This window comes from Penicillium crustosum, assembly GCF_028827405.1.
Source record: "Penicillium crustosum strain IBT 35664 chromosome Unknown utg000003l_segment0_segment0, whole genome shotgun sequence".
Classification (NCBI taxonomy): Eukaryota; Fungi; Ascomycota; class Eurotiomycetes; order Eurotiales; family Aspergillaceae; genus Penicillium; species Penicillium crustosum.
The window spans coordinates 3,349,968-3,367,314 of NW_026623124.1; the positions used below are offsets into that span (position 1 = coordinate 3,349,968).

General features: G+C 46.8%; 7 protein-coding genes across 7 annotated transcripts; 4 read left to right on the forward strand and 3 right to left on the reverse strand.

Annotated features, from left to right (window-relative positions):
• Positions 1-214: 214 nt before the first annotated feature.
• On the forward strand, positions 215-2,263 carry N7487_008352 (putative MFS phosphate transporter; the record flags this gene model as incomplete). Its single annotated transcript, XM_056876082.1, has 2 exons — positions 215-699; positions 754-2,263. The coding sequence occupies 2 exons, from the start codon at positions 215-217 to the stop codon at positions 2,261-2,263; spliced, it is 1,995 nt and encodes a 664-aa protein (XP_056728270.1).
• Positions 2,264-2,773: 510 nt separating this feature from the next.
• Positions 2,774-4,103, forward strand: N7487_008353 (RCC1 domain-containing protein; the record flags this gene model as incomplete). The annotated part of the gene is made up of 2 exons (XM_056876083.1): positions 2,774-3,570; positions 3,641-4,103. The coding sequence occupies 2 exons, from the start codon at positions 2,774-2,776 to the stop codon at positions 4,101-4,103; spliced, it is 1,260 nt and encodes a 419-aa protein (XP_056728271.1).
• Positions 4,104-4,161: 58 nt separating this feature from the next.
• On the reverse strand, positions 4,162-5,934 carry N7487_008354 (uncharacterized protein; the record flags this gene model as incomplete). Its single annotated transcript, XM_056876084.1, has 7 exons — positions 4,162-4,188; positions 4,245-4,361; positions 4,418-5,007; positions 5,066-5,281; positions 5,350-5,482; positions 5,579-5,734; positions 5,821-5,934. The coding sequence occupies 7 exons, from the start codon at positions 5,932-5,934 to the stop codon at positions 4,162-4,164; spliced, it is 1,353 nt and encodes a 450-aa protein (XP_056728272.1).
• Positions 5,935-9,452: 3,518 nt separating this feature from the next.
• N7487_008355 (DUF3405 domain-containing protein) lies at positions 9,453-11,477 on the forward strand (the record flags this gene model as incomplete). Its single annotated transcript, XM_056876085.1, has 3 exons — positions 9,453-9,462; positions 9,585-10,452; positions 10,520-11,477. The coding sequence occupies 3 exons, from the start codon at positions 9,453-9,455 to the stop codon at positions 11,475-11,477; spliced, it is 1,836 nt and encodes a 611-aa protein (XP_056728273.1).
• Positions 11,478-12,059: 582 nt separating this feature from the next.
• N7487_008356 (uncharacterized protein) lies at positions 12,060-12,381 on the forward strand (the record flags this gene model as incomplete). Its single annotated transcript, XM_056876086.1, has 2 exons — positions 12,060-12,171; positions 12,212-12,381. 2 exons carry the CDS (start codon positions 12,060-12,062, stop codon positions 12,379-12,381), a joined length of 282 nt encoding a protein of 93 aa, XP_056728274.1.
• A 68-nt stretch (positions 12,382-12,449) lies between these two features.
• Positions 12,450-14,102, reverse strand: N7487_008357 (uncharacterized protein; the record flags this gene model as incomplete). The annotated part of the gene is made up of 1 exon (XM_056876087.1): positions 12,450-14,102. The coding sequence occupies one exon, from the start codon at positions 14,100-14,102 to the stop codon at positions 12,450-12,452; it is 1,653 nt and encodes a 550-aa protein (XP_056728275.1).
• A 665-nt stretch (positions 14,103-14,767) lies between these two features.
• On the reverse strand, positions 14,768-17,214 carry N7487_008358 (sodium:solute symporter family protein; the record flags this gene model as incomplete). Its single annotated transcript, XM_056876088.1, has 11 exons — positions 14,768-14,911; positions 14,964-15,442; positions 15,499-15,817; positions 15,873-16,043; positions 16,096-16,333; positions 16,386-16,469; positions 16,524-16,623; positions 16,675-16,861; positions 16,910-16,967; positions 17,018-17,081; positions 17,136-17,214. The coding sequence occupies 11 exons, from the start codon at positions 17,212-17,214 to the stop codon at positions 14,768-14,770; spliced, it is 1,923 nt and encodes a 640-aa protein (XP_056728276.1).
• Positions 17,215-17,347: the final 133 nt, after the last annotated feature.

The following is a 17,347-nucleotide window of genomic DNA, read 5'->3' on the forward strand; positions in this document are numbered from 1 at the left end:
ATGTCTTCCACGCTCCGGTTCTCTCGCTTCTCACTTCTTCTTCTTCTTCCCACCCTTCTCATACTTAAAAGAGGTCAATCGCCACTTTTCTGGGTTGAAGTCACTCACCTTCCCCAACAACTGTGGTCACCTCGACTCTTCCCTTACCCGGAATTGAACTTGTTCACAGACAAAGTTCTTGCTCACGCGACACTTTTCAGTGAATACTACCACCATGACCGACTTTGGTCCTCGTGCCCCTCATGGGCCCGACATGTCGGGAGATCACAACCCGCTGGAGGATATGGACATCAACGAGAAGGGTGCTTTCGATTCCCTCATTCGCCCCGATGACAGCTACACCCCCGAAGGTGTCTACTGGGCTGATCTCCCGCTGTGGAAGAAGATCACCTTCGTCACCTCCTACAACAACATGGAGGCCAAGCGTGAGCTGAAGGAGATTTGGGATATGATTAAGGTGGACCCTCTCTCGCCCGTCTCTTACTACTTCCGCAACATGGTCCTCCCTGGTGCCGGTCTCGGTCTGGAGGGTTACGTGCTCTTCTCTATCGGCAACATCAAGCCTCTCTTCCAGGCCGCCTTCCCCGATTGCTGGAAACACGCCAAAACTTGCAGTCAGCAGTGGATCTACGCTATTGATTACCTCGAGATCATCGGTATTATTGTGGGTCAGATTTTGGTCGGTGTCTTGGGTGACTGGTAAGTTGCAATTGTACCACCCTTGGAAATGAGACTATGCTAACGTGGGACTAGGATTGGTCGTCGATGGGGTTTGATCCAGGACGCCGTTATTATGCTTCTCGGTCTTGTTATGTTGACTGCCGCCTGGGGTGTTACCCAGAATGGCTGGATTATCTGCTATGCTTGGTGTCTCTTCATCTACGGTATCGGTGTTGGTGGTGAGTACCCCATGACTGCCACTAGCGGTATGGAAAATGCCGTCGGCTCTGGAAAGGTCTCCACCAAAGAAGATCGCCTGCACCGTGGCCGCAAGGTCACTGCCGCTTTCTTGATGCAGGGTTGGGGTCAGTTCTTTAATCAGGTTATCCTGATCATTCTCCTGCTTTGCTTCCACCACGGCAGTGGCAACAACCCTTACTCCACCGTCTCTGTTCAGTGGACCTACCGTGTCTCTTTCGCAATTCCCGCCGTCGGTACTTTGTGGCTTGTTTACTATCGTGCCTACCACATGAAGGCTGCTAGCAAGCAACTTACCGCTGCCAAGAAAAAGGCTTCCGTCACTGGTTATGATGCCGAGTCCTTGAAGCTGACCTTCAAGCACTTTGGATTCCGCATTTTCGCAACTGCTGGTGGCTGGTTCGCCAACGATGTTTTCTTCTACGGTAACAAGCTCTTCCAGAGTGAGTTTATCAAGGTGATCAGTCCCGCATCTAGCTCCGTCATGCCCACCTGGCTGTGGAACTTGGTCAATGTCGGTGTCTCTCTGTGTGGATACTACTTGGCCTCTTTCCTGATCGACAACAAGCTGTACGGTCGCAAGTGGATGCAGATCGTTGGTTTCATGCTCTGCTTCATTCTGTTTGTCGTTCCTGCTTTCAACTTCGACTACTACCGCCGCCCTGAGAACATCAAGGCCTTCCAGACTATGTACTTCCTGAGCTCTTTCTTCAACCAGTTCGGTCCCAACTCCGTCTCCTTCCTGGTTGCTGCCGAGGTGTTCCCCACACCCATTCGTGCCTCCGCCCACGGTATGTCCGCTGCCTGGGGTAAGGCCGGTGCTCTTCTCGCTGCCGTCCTGTACAACTACATCGATACCCAGACCAAGTTCTACGTTGTGCCTTGGTTCGGCCTGGCCGGTGCTGTCATTACTGCCCTCTTCCTTCCCGATACCACTGGCCTGGACTTGAAGGAACAGGAGCGCCGCTGGCAATACCTCCGCAGTGGTCGCGAGGAAGAGTACCACGGCCCTGCCGTCCACCCCAAGCACCTGTCATGGTACGAGCGCTACGTCCTGCGCAAGTCCCGCTACTACGATGCCGAACTCGACTACCAACAGAAGGTCGAGGAGTACCGCATCGAGTGGGAGACCGCCATGGCCGCCAAGTCCGCCGAGAAGGATGCCGCCGATGCTCTGGATACCGATGACTCCCTTCTCGAGGGCCACGTGCACACATACTTCCACCGCACCAGCCCTATGTTCAAGGGCATGGAGAAGAATGCTCCTGCCAAGCAGGATACCTTCACTCTGCCTCCGGCTGCAGAGAGCGAGTCTGAGGATGCTTACTCCAACGAGAAGCACTAAGCGGTTACTTTGCTCGGTCCTCAGGTTATTGCCTGTGATTTGGCCATGAAAGTTTTTTTTTTTTACTTTAAGCTAGCTATGAATAATTCCCCCTTTTCCAATTTTTCTTTTTTTTTTTTTTCACAAAACTTATCATGCATATACACCACCACGTTGCTTTTGGAAACCTTCATGCTTGCTACATGAATTAGCTAGCTTGCATGACTTTTGCTTGACACATGAAGCGGGCCCTTCGATTAACTAGATATTGATACCACTTCTTTGGACACATTGCTACACATCATTTTTGAAGACCATCCATCATATTTAGACTCGTAGTCAACTTTGGAACTTTAGAGACTGAATTTTGCAACTCTTGCCTGAGGCAGAAATGATGACTAACATCATATTTTCATCCACAGGTGGACTTAGGTATCGATGTGTATGGATAAAGCGCACATCCAGTCAAATTTGATGATACCCCAAACATACATAAAATCCCAAAGAAAAGAGAAAAAAAAAGACAGAATCATGAGACTCTTCGCCTTCGGCTCCAACGGATCAGGTCAACTAGGCATCGGCCACGAAGAAGACGTCTCCACACCAACGCAATGTCTCTTCGAGCAGTCAGAGCCATCACAAGGATCCCAAATAAGCACCATTCAAAACACCAACCTCGCAGATGAATCTGAAATAATCACCATCGCAGCAGGCGGAAACCACACCCTCCTCCTAACAACCAGCGGCTCCATCTACGCTGCCGGCTGCAATGAAGACGGACGGTGCGGGCCGCACGGAGCAACCAAAAACCCAAAAGAGCCCGAGTCTGATAACAATGGAAACATCCTGTGCTTTCGTCGGATAATTCTCTCAGACCCAGTCTCCGACACTGAGGTATCTAAGTTCAAACACGTCTCCGCGACGTGGGAGGGCACTATTGCTGTAGCTTCTGTACCACGAAGGAGCAGTAATGACGTCGTCAATGGATATGATTCTGATACAGAAGATCGAGTCTTCGTATTCGGTTCCTCGCCTAAAGGAGAACTGGGTCTGGGATCAGACAACCCCACCCCTGTCCCCGGGACATGTATCCCCTCCTTCCCGCCAACGGGGTTGAGGATCACGGCGCTGGCGAGCGGGATGGCTCATTCGGCTGCTGTGCTCTCGAATGGGGATGTGTATGGCTGGGGCGGAGCGCGGAAGGGTCAGCTCGGGAAAGAGAATCGAGAGGCTAGGATTGCTTATTCTCCTGTTCGAATTTGTGTGCCGTTTTTTGCGGAGGCTGTTGCTTGTGGGAGAGAGTTTACGGTAGTATCGGGTCGAGGGCGGTTTGTTGTCCTTGGGGATGGGGGGAATCGGTGGGGTATATTGGGTATTCCGGAGAGTTTATCTCTACAGGGGGGATGGGCAAGGGGAGGAGTGTGGAGGGCGCAGAGGTGCTATTTTTTATCGCTATACTGGTATTGCGGCTAGTTGGCATGGGGTTTATGTACATGCTGCGCCTGGGCTGGGACGGGTGAAACCGTCGACAACGGATGCACAGACAGACTCTGATTCTGATCTTGTCGGTGGTTCTATTGTTGCGTGGGGACGCAATGATCGTGGCCAACTTCCACCGCCGGATCTTCCAACTCCTGCTAAACTCGCCGTTGGTAGTGAGCATGCCATTGCTCTCCTGGGAGATGGTCGAGTGGCGGCGTTTGGATGGGGCGAGCATGGGAATTGTGGACCTGGTACAGATTCCCAGGGGAATGTATCGGGTACATATAATGTGATTTCGCTCCCTGAAGCCGTGGGCGTGGATGGGAGGGTTGTTGGGGTTGGAGCAGGGTGTGCGACTAGCTGGATTATTCTGACATGATCGCCTTTGGGATCTGGGAGGGGTGAGAGTTGCCGACAGCTGCACTGGGCGTGTTTCCTCAGTCGAAAAGACCATATTGCCGAACCTATCAACTATCAGCATACGCATATCAAAGTCTAGCAAGAACCGGAATTAACATACCTGCGACAAACGCTGTGTCGGTGGAATACCCATTTCATCGTCTGGATCTTCGGCGTGAGAACCATCCTGCTTCGAGAAGGAAGGCTCTGCATCACGAATAGAGGCCCCGAATGCGTCCTGGGTGTTTGGTTAGCCACAAATTTATACCCGCCAATGAAAGAAAAACGACATACCTGTGTTCCCGATGCATCCCATCCGAGAATATCCTGCGGCTCCTCTTCTTCATTCATTTCATCCCATTGCCGGTCATCATCAGCAGGCACGAAAAGGCTATCGAAATCCATCGAAAGCCCAGACGCCGCCGGTCGATCTGCGCTAGCCTTCTGGCTCAGATTCTCCTGCGTCGATGATCCATTGAGAGGACGGATCGATCTGCTTCGTGGTGGTGGCGGGGGCATCTGTGTACTTGGTGTCACCGATGGGCGAGTATCACGCGGTTTGCTCACTGAGATTGGGATAGGCGCAGGCGTTTGCCGTGGGATTGTCGCTCGTGTTGACGACGGGGCGTCATCGATATCTGCCTGGCCGCGGGTCATGACTGTGAATTCTGCGTTGACACCTTCAAATTGGTATTCCAGTTGCAGAGGTTTGCAGGGTCGAGTATACCGTGCTGTTACGGTGGCGTTTGCCGTTTCGGCGTGTGCAACAACGGCCTTGAAGTCTTTCATATTGATCGCGACGTGCATGTTCTCTTCGACCAAGTACTCTTGGAAGTCGCGCTTGTCTGCTGCCACGGATGTGTGGACTGGGTGTTTTAGCACTTCTGTTTGGGTGTTAGTTATCTAGAATTTCGAGACATGATGGAGGTGAACTCGACATACCCTTGCCCTCGGTGATTTTTGTCGTAAAGCTTGTAAAAACCGCTCTTCCGGAATCGGAGTACATGTCCAACTGCTCGGCAGATAAGCTAAAATGCTCAATGAGCTGCTTGAGGAACCGTGGATCAGCGGTCCACATGCTGGTAGCTTTGGATTTATCGAAGATGGCATGCTGAATTGCCGCTGGTTCATAGGTGAGCTTGTATGACTTGATAACGCCTAAATATAGTGTCAGAGATATGCGATCTTAGTTGGGAAAGACAGATCTATGCCGGCGTATATCTTACCTAGTCCACAAATCATCTTCACTGTCAGTCTACACTCGGTTTGCTGTAGATCTTCATGCAATTCCATGTCACAGCGTTCAACGGCTGTGTCTTTATTTTTGTCAATTCTCCCACGGAATATGGAGAGAAGAGCCTGGATTTGATATTAGCACAAAACAAGCCAAGATAATCATCCGCAAACATCCTGTAGGATGCAAATCCAAGAGGAAAAAAAAGTCTATGTACTCACTTTGATGTAGATTTGGCAGAAGAACCGGTCGAGTGAAACACTGCCACTCCTGCCACCACTGTTGGTTTTGAAGGAATATGCCTCAAAGAAAACCCCCTTCTCGAACGCGAAGGAGGCAAACCCTGTCTTGGTGGAATTGAGCACACTGAGGCGGAGCTGGGGTACGGTTAGCCCCAATATTTGATGTTGTGGGTTCCGGAATTTTGGACTGAATTGCTCTCCCTGAAGGTAAAATAACTTACGATGTCAGGCTCTGCTTCGATGGCGACAGTTTCGCTGAATTTGGACAGGCATATTAAGGCGTCGTGGAGCCGGACTAAGGCTGGCGGACCAAGTGATAATGAGAGCGACGTCATGGCTGAGTTTGTGCTTCTTGACCTCTTGATGAGTATCAGATAGGTTCAAGTATAGGATCGATCGGTCGACATCTATTTTCCTATCTCATTGAGCTCATGACGCGCTGTTGGCTGTTCGAGATTCGATTGAAGAAGAAGACGCGGACAAACACACGAGATTACGTAATGCATGTATAGAGCCGGGGAATTGCTACAGACACGGCACGTTTTGCTAGTAGCACGGCACATTAGGTAATATTCCCTTTACATAATCAATTTTGACCGAGATCGTTACCATACATTACCACAGCAACTACATTACTTACTACTGTAGCAACTACATTCTATCTACTACTGCTTCATTACTATAAGAACCCGACCATGAATCAATTCTCTCTAGTCAATCTTATTGTGCTTTTCATCTTATTTACATGCTTTTCACACTCTGCAGGAGCGGATTGTATGGCCAATTTCTCCACAATTTGAGCACTTCGAGGGTGCTTTCTTCTTAGTGACCTTTTGGTTTGATGTTTTGATGTTTTGATCTGATATGTTCTCTTGAGCTGATCTGCGAGTTGGTGGTGGTAATAGAGGATCTAGTATTGGCAGATACATAGATGACTCATTACTAAGGCCAATCCTCCAAAATTGATGGATATCGCTTAGTGGGATTGGTTGATGTTTTGTTAATAAACTAGCGATTCGGTGGGCACACGGAAGGCCCATTGTCCTAGTGAATATATTAGTGCAGTTTGATAAAGGTGCTTCGGGGGTAGCTCTCTTAGCTATAGCAGCTTGATTAGAGATCAAAGATATTGAATATCGTGATGTTCTCTTTATAATATTCGAATAGAGAAAGTGGGAGCAGAAATTTAGTCTCTTAATCTTATCTTCTGCAAGATCAGATTCAAGTCGCTGATACTGAGCCTGTAAAGCATTATTAATTCTCTCAAAAACATGAAGCATATCACCTGAAGATCCCCCTATATACTTTTTTAAAAAAGCGTGAGACCCCTCCACTCTTGATGTAGCCCAGTTACCAAGATGAAGATATTGCCCTACCCAAGCCCTAATAAACATCTCTTTATAGGTTAGCCAAGTACTTTGAATATATCTAAGAGCATTAGGGGCAATTTGATTAAACTGCGTTGTGAACTTAGCTAATTGAGCATTATATTCATCAATATTTGATGAATTAATTAGCTCTTTCCATGACTTGATAAAAGCCTCAAATTCCTCATTTGAAGAGAAATATTGCTTTGTCTTTGCCAGCACATTCTTATTAATATGCCAAATGCATAGTAGATGTGGGCTTCTAGGACAGATAGATTTAATTGCACCTAATAAAGCAAGATCTCTGTCAGTGCAAAGAACTGGAGAAAAGGGTAAGGGGTCAAGCCATGAAAAAAAAGTCTGTAAAGTCCACTTATAGCTTTCTTCCTGCTCATTTTGCATAAAGCAGAAAGCAATACTATAGGATGAATTCGATGGCGAGAGACTAATAATATGTAAAAGAGGCATCTTATACCGATTCGTCTTGTAAGTACAGTCTAATAAAAAGACCCTATTATATTGATTAGCATACTTAATTGATTCAGGGTGAGCGAACATAAAAAATTGAACATGACCTTCTATATCTTGTTTAAATGCATATTTCCATTGATTCTGAATTAATATCTGTTGAAGAAGTTCAAGAGGTAAGTGATTCCTAAGCTTTTTCTGTCTTATACTACCTCTTATATTATAAATATCTTTTGGTCTTATTAAGATATCAGGTTGATCCTTTCTTAATAGACTTATAATATGCTGCGGTCGAGATCCAATATCTGATAGATGTTCAATAGTTTGATTTTGATCTTTAGTAAGCTGTGGACGCCTTGCCATAGGATGCCCTATCATATTATTAGTAGCTGCATGATTATGATTAGGATTTCTTACCTGGATTTCCCATTGATTAGTATCAACAAGCTTCTTTGCATAAAGGCGGAATGGGCAGTTCATCCGTCTAGTACTTGTCTTCCGGCGTTTTGCCCCTTCTGGGGCATCAATATGATCATGGTATATACCGCCTCTATCACAACCAAGACAAATATTCCTCTCCTTAGCGGAGTTGATGATAGTGATAGCATAACCATGAGATAGGGCATGCTGTCGTATCGAAGTAAGGAGTTGCTCTCTAGTCTCAAAGACTTGCTCAATTGGTGGCTCCATGATTAGGTGAAATCAAGTATCAATTGGATGAAGTAAGATCAATTGGATGAAGTAAGATCAATTGGATGAAGTAAGATCAATGAGAAGATAGAGTGGTTCTTATAGCAGAAGTAGATAGAATGTAGTTGCTACAGTAGTAAGTAATGTAGTTGCTGTGGTAATGTATGGTAACGATCTCGGTCAAAATTGATTATGTAAAGGGAATATTACCTAATGTGCCGTGCTACTAGCAAAACGTGCCGTGTCTGTAGCAATTCCCATAGAGCCGCCCCTGGAGCCTCGGGTGGAGCTGGGAATAGCGACACTTTCGAATGATTTGGTTTTTTCATGTTTTTAAATTTGAAATACTTCAGAATTCAGTCGCCTCCTATCAGTATCAACTTCATATGGGATCAAAGATCAATTTTAACCTGGTGAGAACAAAAAAAGGACCAGCGACGAGAACCTCCATCTGCCAAGATGCCAACATTATCTATCCTCTTTAATAGATTAATGATGCTGATCATGTCCTAATTGCGATTCTAGGTGGAATCCAGGGCAATTGTCGCCTTCAATGCATACTGAGCCAGCTAACATAAAAAGTGAACTTGGTTAGTCTCGGATCGTCCCGGGTAGTCTCAAGCGCTATCAAAACTACTCCGTACCTACACTCAACTTATTAGGTACCATATGTGCATTTAGAGAGGTTGGGCTCAATCCATGTATATTAAGGTAGCATTACTAGGAGACCAGAGAATCTTTTAGTGGATACTAGTACATACTAGTGTGTGCTCTTTCGTTTTAGCTTATTGTTTTCATATTTTGTGCGTTCAATCTGAGACAAGGTATACAATTAGCAAAAAGAGTAGCAAAATGATTGGGGTTTGTTCATTGTATATCATGAGCTAAACTTCTCCTGTACCAATCATTTTATGCCCAAGAGACTGGGCTCATCTTGGGAGGGCTTCAAGGAGACACGTGAAAATCTGCTGACTCTACTGCAACTGATATATTGGCCCATATTTTGGCCCCCGGCCAAGGATGCAGTTCTAGTGCTAGAATCTTTTACGCTAGACTTCATGGTTCAGATTATTCTCCTTTTCCTTTTCTTTTCGTCATCTGCTGCATCATTAATACACCACTACCAACGATCATGAGGAGGGTCACTTCCTAACCCACTTATATACCACATCCTATCACAAAAATGCACGTTATTGACTACGTCGTGCTGAGATGCCGACATGTTTTTCGAAATTCCCTAAAGCGCAGCCTTATTCCGATCGCTCTTGTCCTTGCATTTACCATTTTCATGCTCATACCTCGGTCAAGAGAACAAGCTATAGTAGTCCATGCTTCAAGGTACTTCCTTTCACCACCTTGCCAATATGTCTTGAGATATCGAAACGTCGCATTATAGCGAATTTTTTTCCAGTCACTAATACGTTCATTCTTTTATAGTAGAAATAATGCCTTTTTTCTAGGCTCGGGCGCCGCTGATAATGGGGATGGTCTCGGCCAGCTCGTTTTGGAAACTTCGCACGAGTCACCATCCATACCTTACGATCCATATCCCGAATATAACAGCGTTGAATGGAAAAACAGGTGGAGAGGAACTTATCAGCAATGTGTGGGCGCAAATGGTTCAGTCCTAGATCGTCGGAACGCGGAAACAGCGATGAAAGGATTTCGCTGGAACCAGTCAGGTTTGAAATTGAGACAAGCCTATGCTGGCGTAATTTACTTCAGCACTGACAACAATCTAGATTTTCCAGCGCCGATATTTGGATCGTATGAGGCGTGGAATCTCAATCGAAGTATCTGCGTCGACCGGAATTCTCGATATGCGGCGTACGGCTATACAGAGACAGGCGACAAAGGGCAGTGGCAGGATGTGAATTGGGCCAATTTGCAGCAAGATTGCTTGCAGCGCAATGCAGACCGGTATCAGCCTTCGGATATTCGCGAAAAGACATCGACTTTGCACAGGGAGCAGGATAAAGGAACAGATGAACATCATCGGAGAGAGAAGACAGAGACATATCGAAACAATACCTCTGCTAGCTTCAAAACACGGACGGCGGTAGTTCTGCGTACATGGCTCGACATGGAATACACGGAAGATGCTCTTTATTATATCCGGTCGATTATAATGGAGCTATCGCTCTTATCTGGTGCAGAATACGAGGTAATCCTCTTGGTTGATGCAAAAAATATCGAACTGCCTCATCCAACGGACAATGTGGGCTTGGACAATCTGAAAAAGTCTCTTCCGCGGGAGCTCCAGGATCTGGCGGTGTTCTTCAATGCGGAGATACTAAAGGACTGGTACCCGAAGATCGATGTTCACGAGTAAGATTGCTTCCTATTCATATTCGCTCTACAGCTGTCAAGTTTCGAGACGTTGATCCTTTTCCAGAGCCATACTCCAATACTTCCAGCCAATGCAGATTTTCTCACGATTGAACCCACAATACGACTTCTTCTGGCAGTTTGAAATGGATTCACGTTATACGGGACATTTCTATAACTTCCTCCAACAGGCAACAGAGTTTGCAAAACAACAGCCTCGCAAGAATCTATGGGAACGTAACTCTTACTTCTACATCCCCGCCGTCCATGGCAGCTGGGAAAAATTTACCGATCAGGTAGATCAGAGCATGGCAGGCGTTAGTAGTATCTGGGGACCACATCCAGCAAAAGGTATCGAGGTCGGGAATGAAGCATCGGAGCCACTACGCGCAGATCTAGATGATGATTCTTGGAGCTGGGGCGTGGGCGAGGAAGCCGACGTGATCACCTGGCTGCCTCAATTTGACCCTCAGCGTACTGAATGGCCCTTCGCTGACCGGGTGTTTAATTTTCCCCAGAAGGGACGTACTCCGCGCCGGACATCTGTTGTCGCAATGTCCCGTGTCTCGGCACGATTGCTCCGGCTTATGCATAAGGACAAGACTGAGAAAGGTCTTGGACTAGCTTCTGAAATGTCTCCCACCTCCTGGGCTCTTTATTATGGGCTGAAATCAGTTCAGGTTCCTCAGCCTATTTACCATGCGCACTCAACAGATCCAGTTGAGCTCAATCTCAGAGCTAATACAGGCAAGCCTGGTAAAATTAGCGCTGGGCGGAATAGTATCTGGAACTGGAACCAGCACAATGATATTATCATGAAGATATCTTATATGTTTGGGTCGGAATTTTCCGAAAGGATTTATCGAGCCTGGCTAGGTTACGATGGTGAAGAGAAAGTGAGTTATTATGCTGGTGCCTTGACTGGCCCGTTGATATCTGCTGACACGTACGAAAAGAATGGGCATCGCCCTCACCTTTGCCTGCCTCCGATGTTCTTACACCCAGTCAAGAATACGAAAAGGTAGCTGGCTTTCGCAGCATATTAACGATCCATCCTAGTGGCGTTCTGGAATTTTGTACAACACATTATGATTCAAATTATATAGATAGAATTATCAAAAGACAAAGTATGCCTGAAAGTTGATATACAGCTTGGGGTTTTCCATGGTTCCTAGCAAAGCCAAAAATGATAGGCTCCACTATCCGGCCCCAATACCCGGCTCAAGCATCCGGGGGCTGTCGGGTGGCGGTTAGAGCCGCAAGGGGTTTAACGCAAAAACTACGGTAGTTCAGTGCAAATCTTCCAATGGAATTGTTTGATAATATCGTAAAGCTTCGTTAAAAGAGGGATACTGCTTGTGGGGTAGCAGTACCAAATCGGGGTAACTTTTGGGTATCAGATATGTTGGATCCCACTATCCAACATCAGGAGCGATTCCTGTGACCGGGTGTCCCTCCGCATCATCTCGTGCACTTTCCTCTGGTGTATTTGTGTTCGGCCTAGGCTCTCTACCCAAGCCACGGGTTTGATCCCGATCCCGCTGGGGCAAGGGTTGCGGAAACTGCATTTCTAGAAAGCGTCGTCTGCGTCTTCCGGTTCGAACAGCATGCAGGAAATTAACCCCAACCTGAGCGAAGAATATCACCAGAAAGGCCCCAATGACAAATCCCTGAGAGATATAGGTTTCATGTTCCTGCTCTTGTGGGCCGACGTCGCTAGTTTGATCACGTTCGTTGGGTATTTGCGAGCTAACACTAGGGAACGAAACCCCGGAGCGTCTTATTGAGACCGAGACCGAGAAAGAGAATGGTGTCAATGACGTGAATACATTCGGCGTTATCGAGGCGAATAGTCCTGACAATGGCCTCAATAATAGAGGGATTATGCAGAAGATGAGAAGAGGGACGGATAGTCATAAGACAGAGTAAAGTGATGAGCGAGTGGACCTGTTCGAAAATATTAGAATACAATTTAACAGGGAGAATGGATATTCAACCTACCAGTCCCGAGCCTCGAGTTGTCTCGCCCATTTTGCTGAGATTTTCAGTCTCTCTCGAACACTTGTGGCCGCGAGTATGGGATATTTTTCTTCCTCGGAGATGGGCAAAATGCTTGCAAACCACCACGGGAAGCGGGCTGCATCTATGGGAATGGGTCCATATGCTAGCATGACGCGCGGGTGCAGCCAAGGAGCCCCGGATCTGCGTTGATTGCTGATGAATTCTCTTGCCGATAGAAGTAATTGCTGAGTTGACATTGAGTCTAACGGGGGATTAGATTCATTCACTTCTGGCAGAGCATTGACACTGTCTGTCGAAGTTTCCATAGACTCAAGCCGCTCCTCCTCTGCGAGCGAGATATCATCTATGCGCTCTGTTTTGGCAACATAATAGCCATCCAACATACCCGAGTCGACGATCTTGAATCGCGACACTCCTGTAGCCACCACAAGACTGCGACCATCCGGGAGCAGCTCATATCGCTCGATCATCAGGAGCGTTCCATATTGCACGAACGGTACGTCACCTAGTTGGCCTGGCAGTACTCGGCCTTGTCGGTTGTACATGACCATGCCGAACTTTCCATTTCCATTTGCAAGAACTCGACGGATCATAAGTCGGTACCTGGGCTCAAAGACATGCAGGAAAGTTGGCATTGTTGGGAATGACAACGTGCACACGAAAAGTGGCAAGTTCTTCTCGTAATCCGGGCCTGTCTCATCCTGGGCGCTGGTCTCCCGCCTGACTGAGATCTGGTCGGGGAAGAAGTGGTCGATCAGTCGCGCCACAGTCTGATTTATGGGCTCTGACTGTAGATCACTCGTCATGCCTATCTTTCGGCGACAAATTGGGCAAAGATCGGTATGATCTAAGACCCGCGCGACACATTTTCGGCAGAAGGTGTGGCCACAAGGTGTGGTCATTGGATCTAGAACGAGCGCATAGCAAACCTGGCAGTCCAACTCGGTGCGGAGACTGTCTCGCAGTTTTTGGAAGTGAATGACATCCTGCACTTCTCTGCTTGCATCTGGGGTTGGAGAATCCCCATAGATAACCTCGCATGCATCGGACGGGAACCGGCCTTCCAGTGCCATGTTATAGATCCCCTGCAGCCACCCATGCCGCTGCAACTGCCCACTTTCATTCTGATTCTGCCCATCGGATTTCCACCGCAGTAAGGGTCCGTCATCTTCGGACCAATCCCGAGGCACGTTGTTTACCTCTGACCCCAGTATTTCTCCGAAAAGACCAGCCAGCTTCCCAAGCAACACATCAGCGCCACAATCTCCCACACAATGATCCCCAACACACGTCTTATTTCCTTTCCAAAAGCATGTAAATTCCTGGTCCCTCCCTTCAGTCACGGGGTATGTAATACCTGTCCGCGGCCGAAAGGCGGGTAAACATTCCCGACAGACCGAATTCCCGCATGGTAGGCGGAGCGGAGTTCGCAAAGGGCGGGAGCAATGCTGGCACTGGATCAACTGGATGACGAGATGGGGCAGATCTGCCGTATTGCTAGGTGTATGCTCTTCCGAGCTTGAGACATCCGAGGGTGAGACATTCGGGCTCTCCATTACGGTTACGGTCGGGATGGGGTTAGCGTCGGTCAGGTTTGTCGGGGACATGGACTGGGCTGCATCTTCCATTACACAGTAGTTCACTGGTAGCAAAAGCGGTAAATGAGGAGGACACAGAAGGGTAAACAATAATGAAGCTGTTGAGGAGCCGCTACCTGCAGGTGCCGGACAGGTGCGGGTCAACTTTAGATAATCGGATCAGTGGCCACCCATGGATCCCGAGATCCGGAGTCACAGTACATCCTGTACAATACTATTACCAGTGTACATCGAGGTACACAATACTCTGTACATCCATGGATATCACCCTCGTTTAGCAATTGGCAACTTTGGAAGATACAGGCTTTGGCATTGGTATGTCACGTGATCAAATATAAGCCTCGGGTTATTATAAAAGTAGTGTGAAAATATAATATTATATCTCTAGCTTCACTTCTAGAACATTAAAATTTTCTTTTTAAAGGGGAATGTTTCAAAAATATTTCAACAGATAACCGAAAGGACAGGACGCTAGTCTGAATTTAGTTAGCGCTAAATGGACGATGTACTGAGGCCTACTATGTGGGAGACATCAAAAATATTGTTAAAGAGGCTAGGTGGCGTGTCCATATCGACGGGCATCGCGACGCCTATAGTGGGTAAGCCCATTTTGCACCGGCGAAATGGTTCGGGCAAAGGATTTGATATAAATATAGTAATCAGTTCTTCAACTTTTTGCCCGTTAAATTAACACATTATAGATTTTCCAGGCGTCCATGAACAAGTTTCCGTGTGATAAGAAGAATCCGATGGCGTCCATCCCACAGAGGAAATAATCCCACTGTCAACAAAGTGATCCAGAGCCAAACTTCGGCGACCACAACCCAGGCGATGAAGAACTAAAGATTATTAGTGACAGTATCCACTATTAACCAATTATGGTACACTTACTCCTCTACTAAACACAAACTTAGCAGCATACATCGGGAGTGGCCAGAGAACCCAGTGGCCGAAGAAAGTAGCAATGGCCCAAATCAACGCGTATCGTGACCATCTCTTTTGACTTGCTTCGGAATCCTGACCCACTTCATTCTCATCTTTAGTAATCTCAGTAATTTCATTCTGAGGATGGATAGTCAGGCTGATATTGCTCATTGATTTCCAATCGAAGTCGTCCGGCGCAATTAATGTGATTAATACGGAGTATAGCAGCGGGCTAAGTGCAGATACCACAGTGCCATACATGCATGGCAATGTCTGCCCAGTGGAAGAGACTGTAACAGCACCATAGAAACGATGGGCAGTTCCAAGCCAGACAGTGAGGCCTGTGGCTAGTCCGAGATATGCCGATGCAATGACCGCGATTCGGCTTTGCTTTCTCCAAAGAATTGACAGTATCAGAGGGAAGATTCCAGGACACGTTATCACTCCTTGAAGTTATGTTAGAAATATCCAGTATATCCTTGCTGTGAATATTTGAGCTCACCAATCATATAAAGCGTCCAGCCCATATCAATACCAACATAGTGGAATAATGCAGTGAGGCCTGCTGCGACAAGGCCGAATAGAATCACACTCACCCGACTCCAGAAGATTACCTGTTGATTGGTTGCGTTCTTGTTGAAGTAAGTGCGATAGCCATCAAAGGCCACAATCGAAGAGACAGCAATGACTTGTGCTGATAATGTGGATGTAACAGCCATGAATGTCATTAGGAGAGTAGCCACTGCACCACCTTTGCCCGCTACCGCGATAGCCGCGTAAGGCAAAGCTAGCCCATTCGTGACCTCAGTACTAGTCATGGGCTGGAAATATCTTAGTTTCAAGATCAGATATGGAGAAGCAACAGCCTGGACTTACTCTAGGATATGTTGGGAACACTTTCGTATTTTCCAACCCCAAGGCAACCATCCCCATAATTGTTCCAAGAGCCCAAGGGATACTGAAATAAGATAAACCACCAATGACGTATCCAGGAACGACACCCTCTGGGCATGCAGCAAATGCCTTAGTGAAGTATCCGGTGTCCATCTATCTCCAATTAGCACCCACTAGCCGTTAGTAACACGGGTGGGGTACTCACAATGACAGCTCCAAAGTTTGACACCAAAAGAATAATCCCAAAGAAAATTCCTTGTTGAGATGTCATGGTAAAAAGCGAGCCTTGATAATTTCCGTCGACGAGATGATTTGGCTGAGCTGCAACAACGAGATCATACAAACCCCCAATCGAATCAACCTCCACGTTGGTCAACGCTTTTGTGGTTAGATAGCAACATAAAATCAAAATAATGAAAGTATGTATGTAATCAGTTAAAAATCTGCAAATATAATCAGTGTTGTGAATGTATTTCGAGAACGAACCTGACATACGTTGCTTTTATGCCTCCTGTGAGTGTGTAAATAACCACACCAACGGGCAGCAAGAATGTGGATGCCATAATGTGCATTCCAGTTCTTTCATGGTAAGATATTGCATCAAAAGTCTTTTCAAGCAGTTACTGGACTTACAAATATGTAATAGCAACCGAGGCACCCAAAATCATGTTGATGGTGTTGAAGAGATTATTCACGACAGCCAAAAATGTGAAGCTTAAGTGAGCGACAGTGCCTGAAAGTTGTCAGATCTATGCTTTATGTTGACGAACGCGGGAAACTTTACCATATCGCATCTTTATAATTTCCAGAACAGTGTGCGCGCTGGGCACGCGCTTTTTGCAGACAGTGCCGAGATACGCAAAGCAGACAATCATAGGCGAGCATCCAGCACCATACCAAAAGGGACCACTTATACCATATTGATAGGCCACCAGAACGGCACTTAACAACGCAGTGCTCCAAAGCCAGGACTGTTTTACCAGTCAGCATTGAGCAATATTGAGAATTATTCCACATACGGATACAACTGCCGAGGCAACTAAACCTGTGCCGACTCTCCGGTTGGCGACAATGAATCTAGTTGTGGTTAAAAAGATGTGCGATGAAAAGATTGGGGAGAAACATACGTTTCAGCATTCGAATTATCTTCGCCAACTGTACTTTTCAAGGCCTTGGTGACAAGCATCATTCCTTTGTTGAGATCTTAGCATATTAGCCATGAAAAGAGTTGTATTTACCTCCTACCTGTTGCAAATGCCAACCCAACACCAATCACGACTCCATACCCCACGCCTTGTGATAACGGAGGAGATATATCGGACATTGTTTATGAGACTTCAACAAGCTGAATTGGTACAGAGCTATGCGGAACAATGCTACTTATTAATTGGAGTCATGGTAGCCATCGCGAAATTTATATGGGCTCCAGAATGTGTCGGCCGAGTTCACCTTGGGTT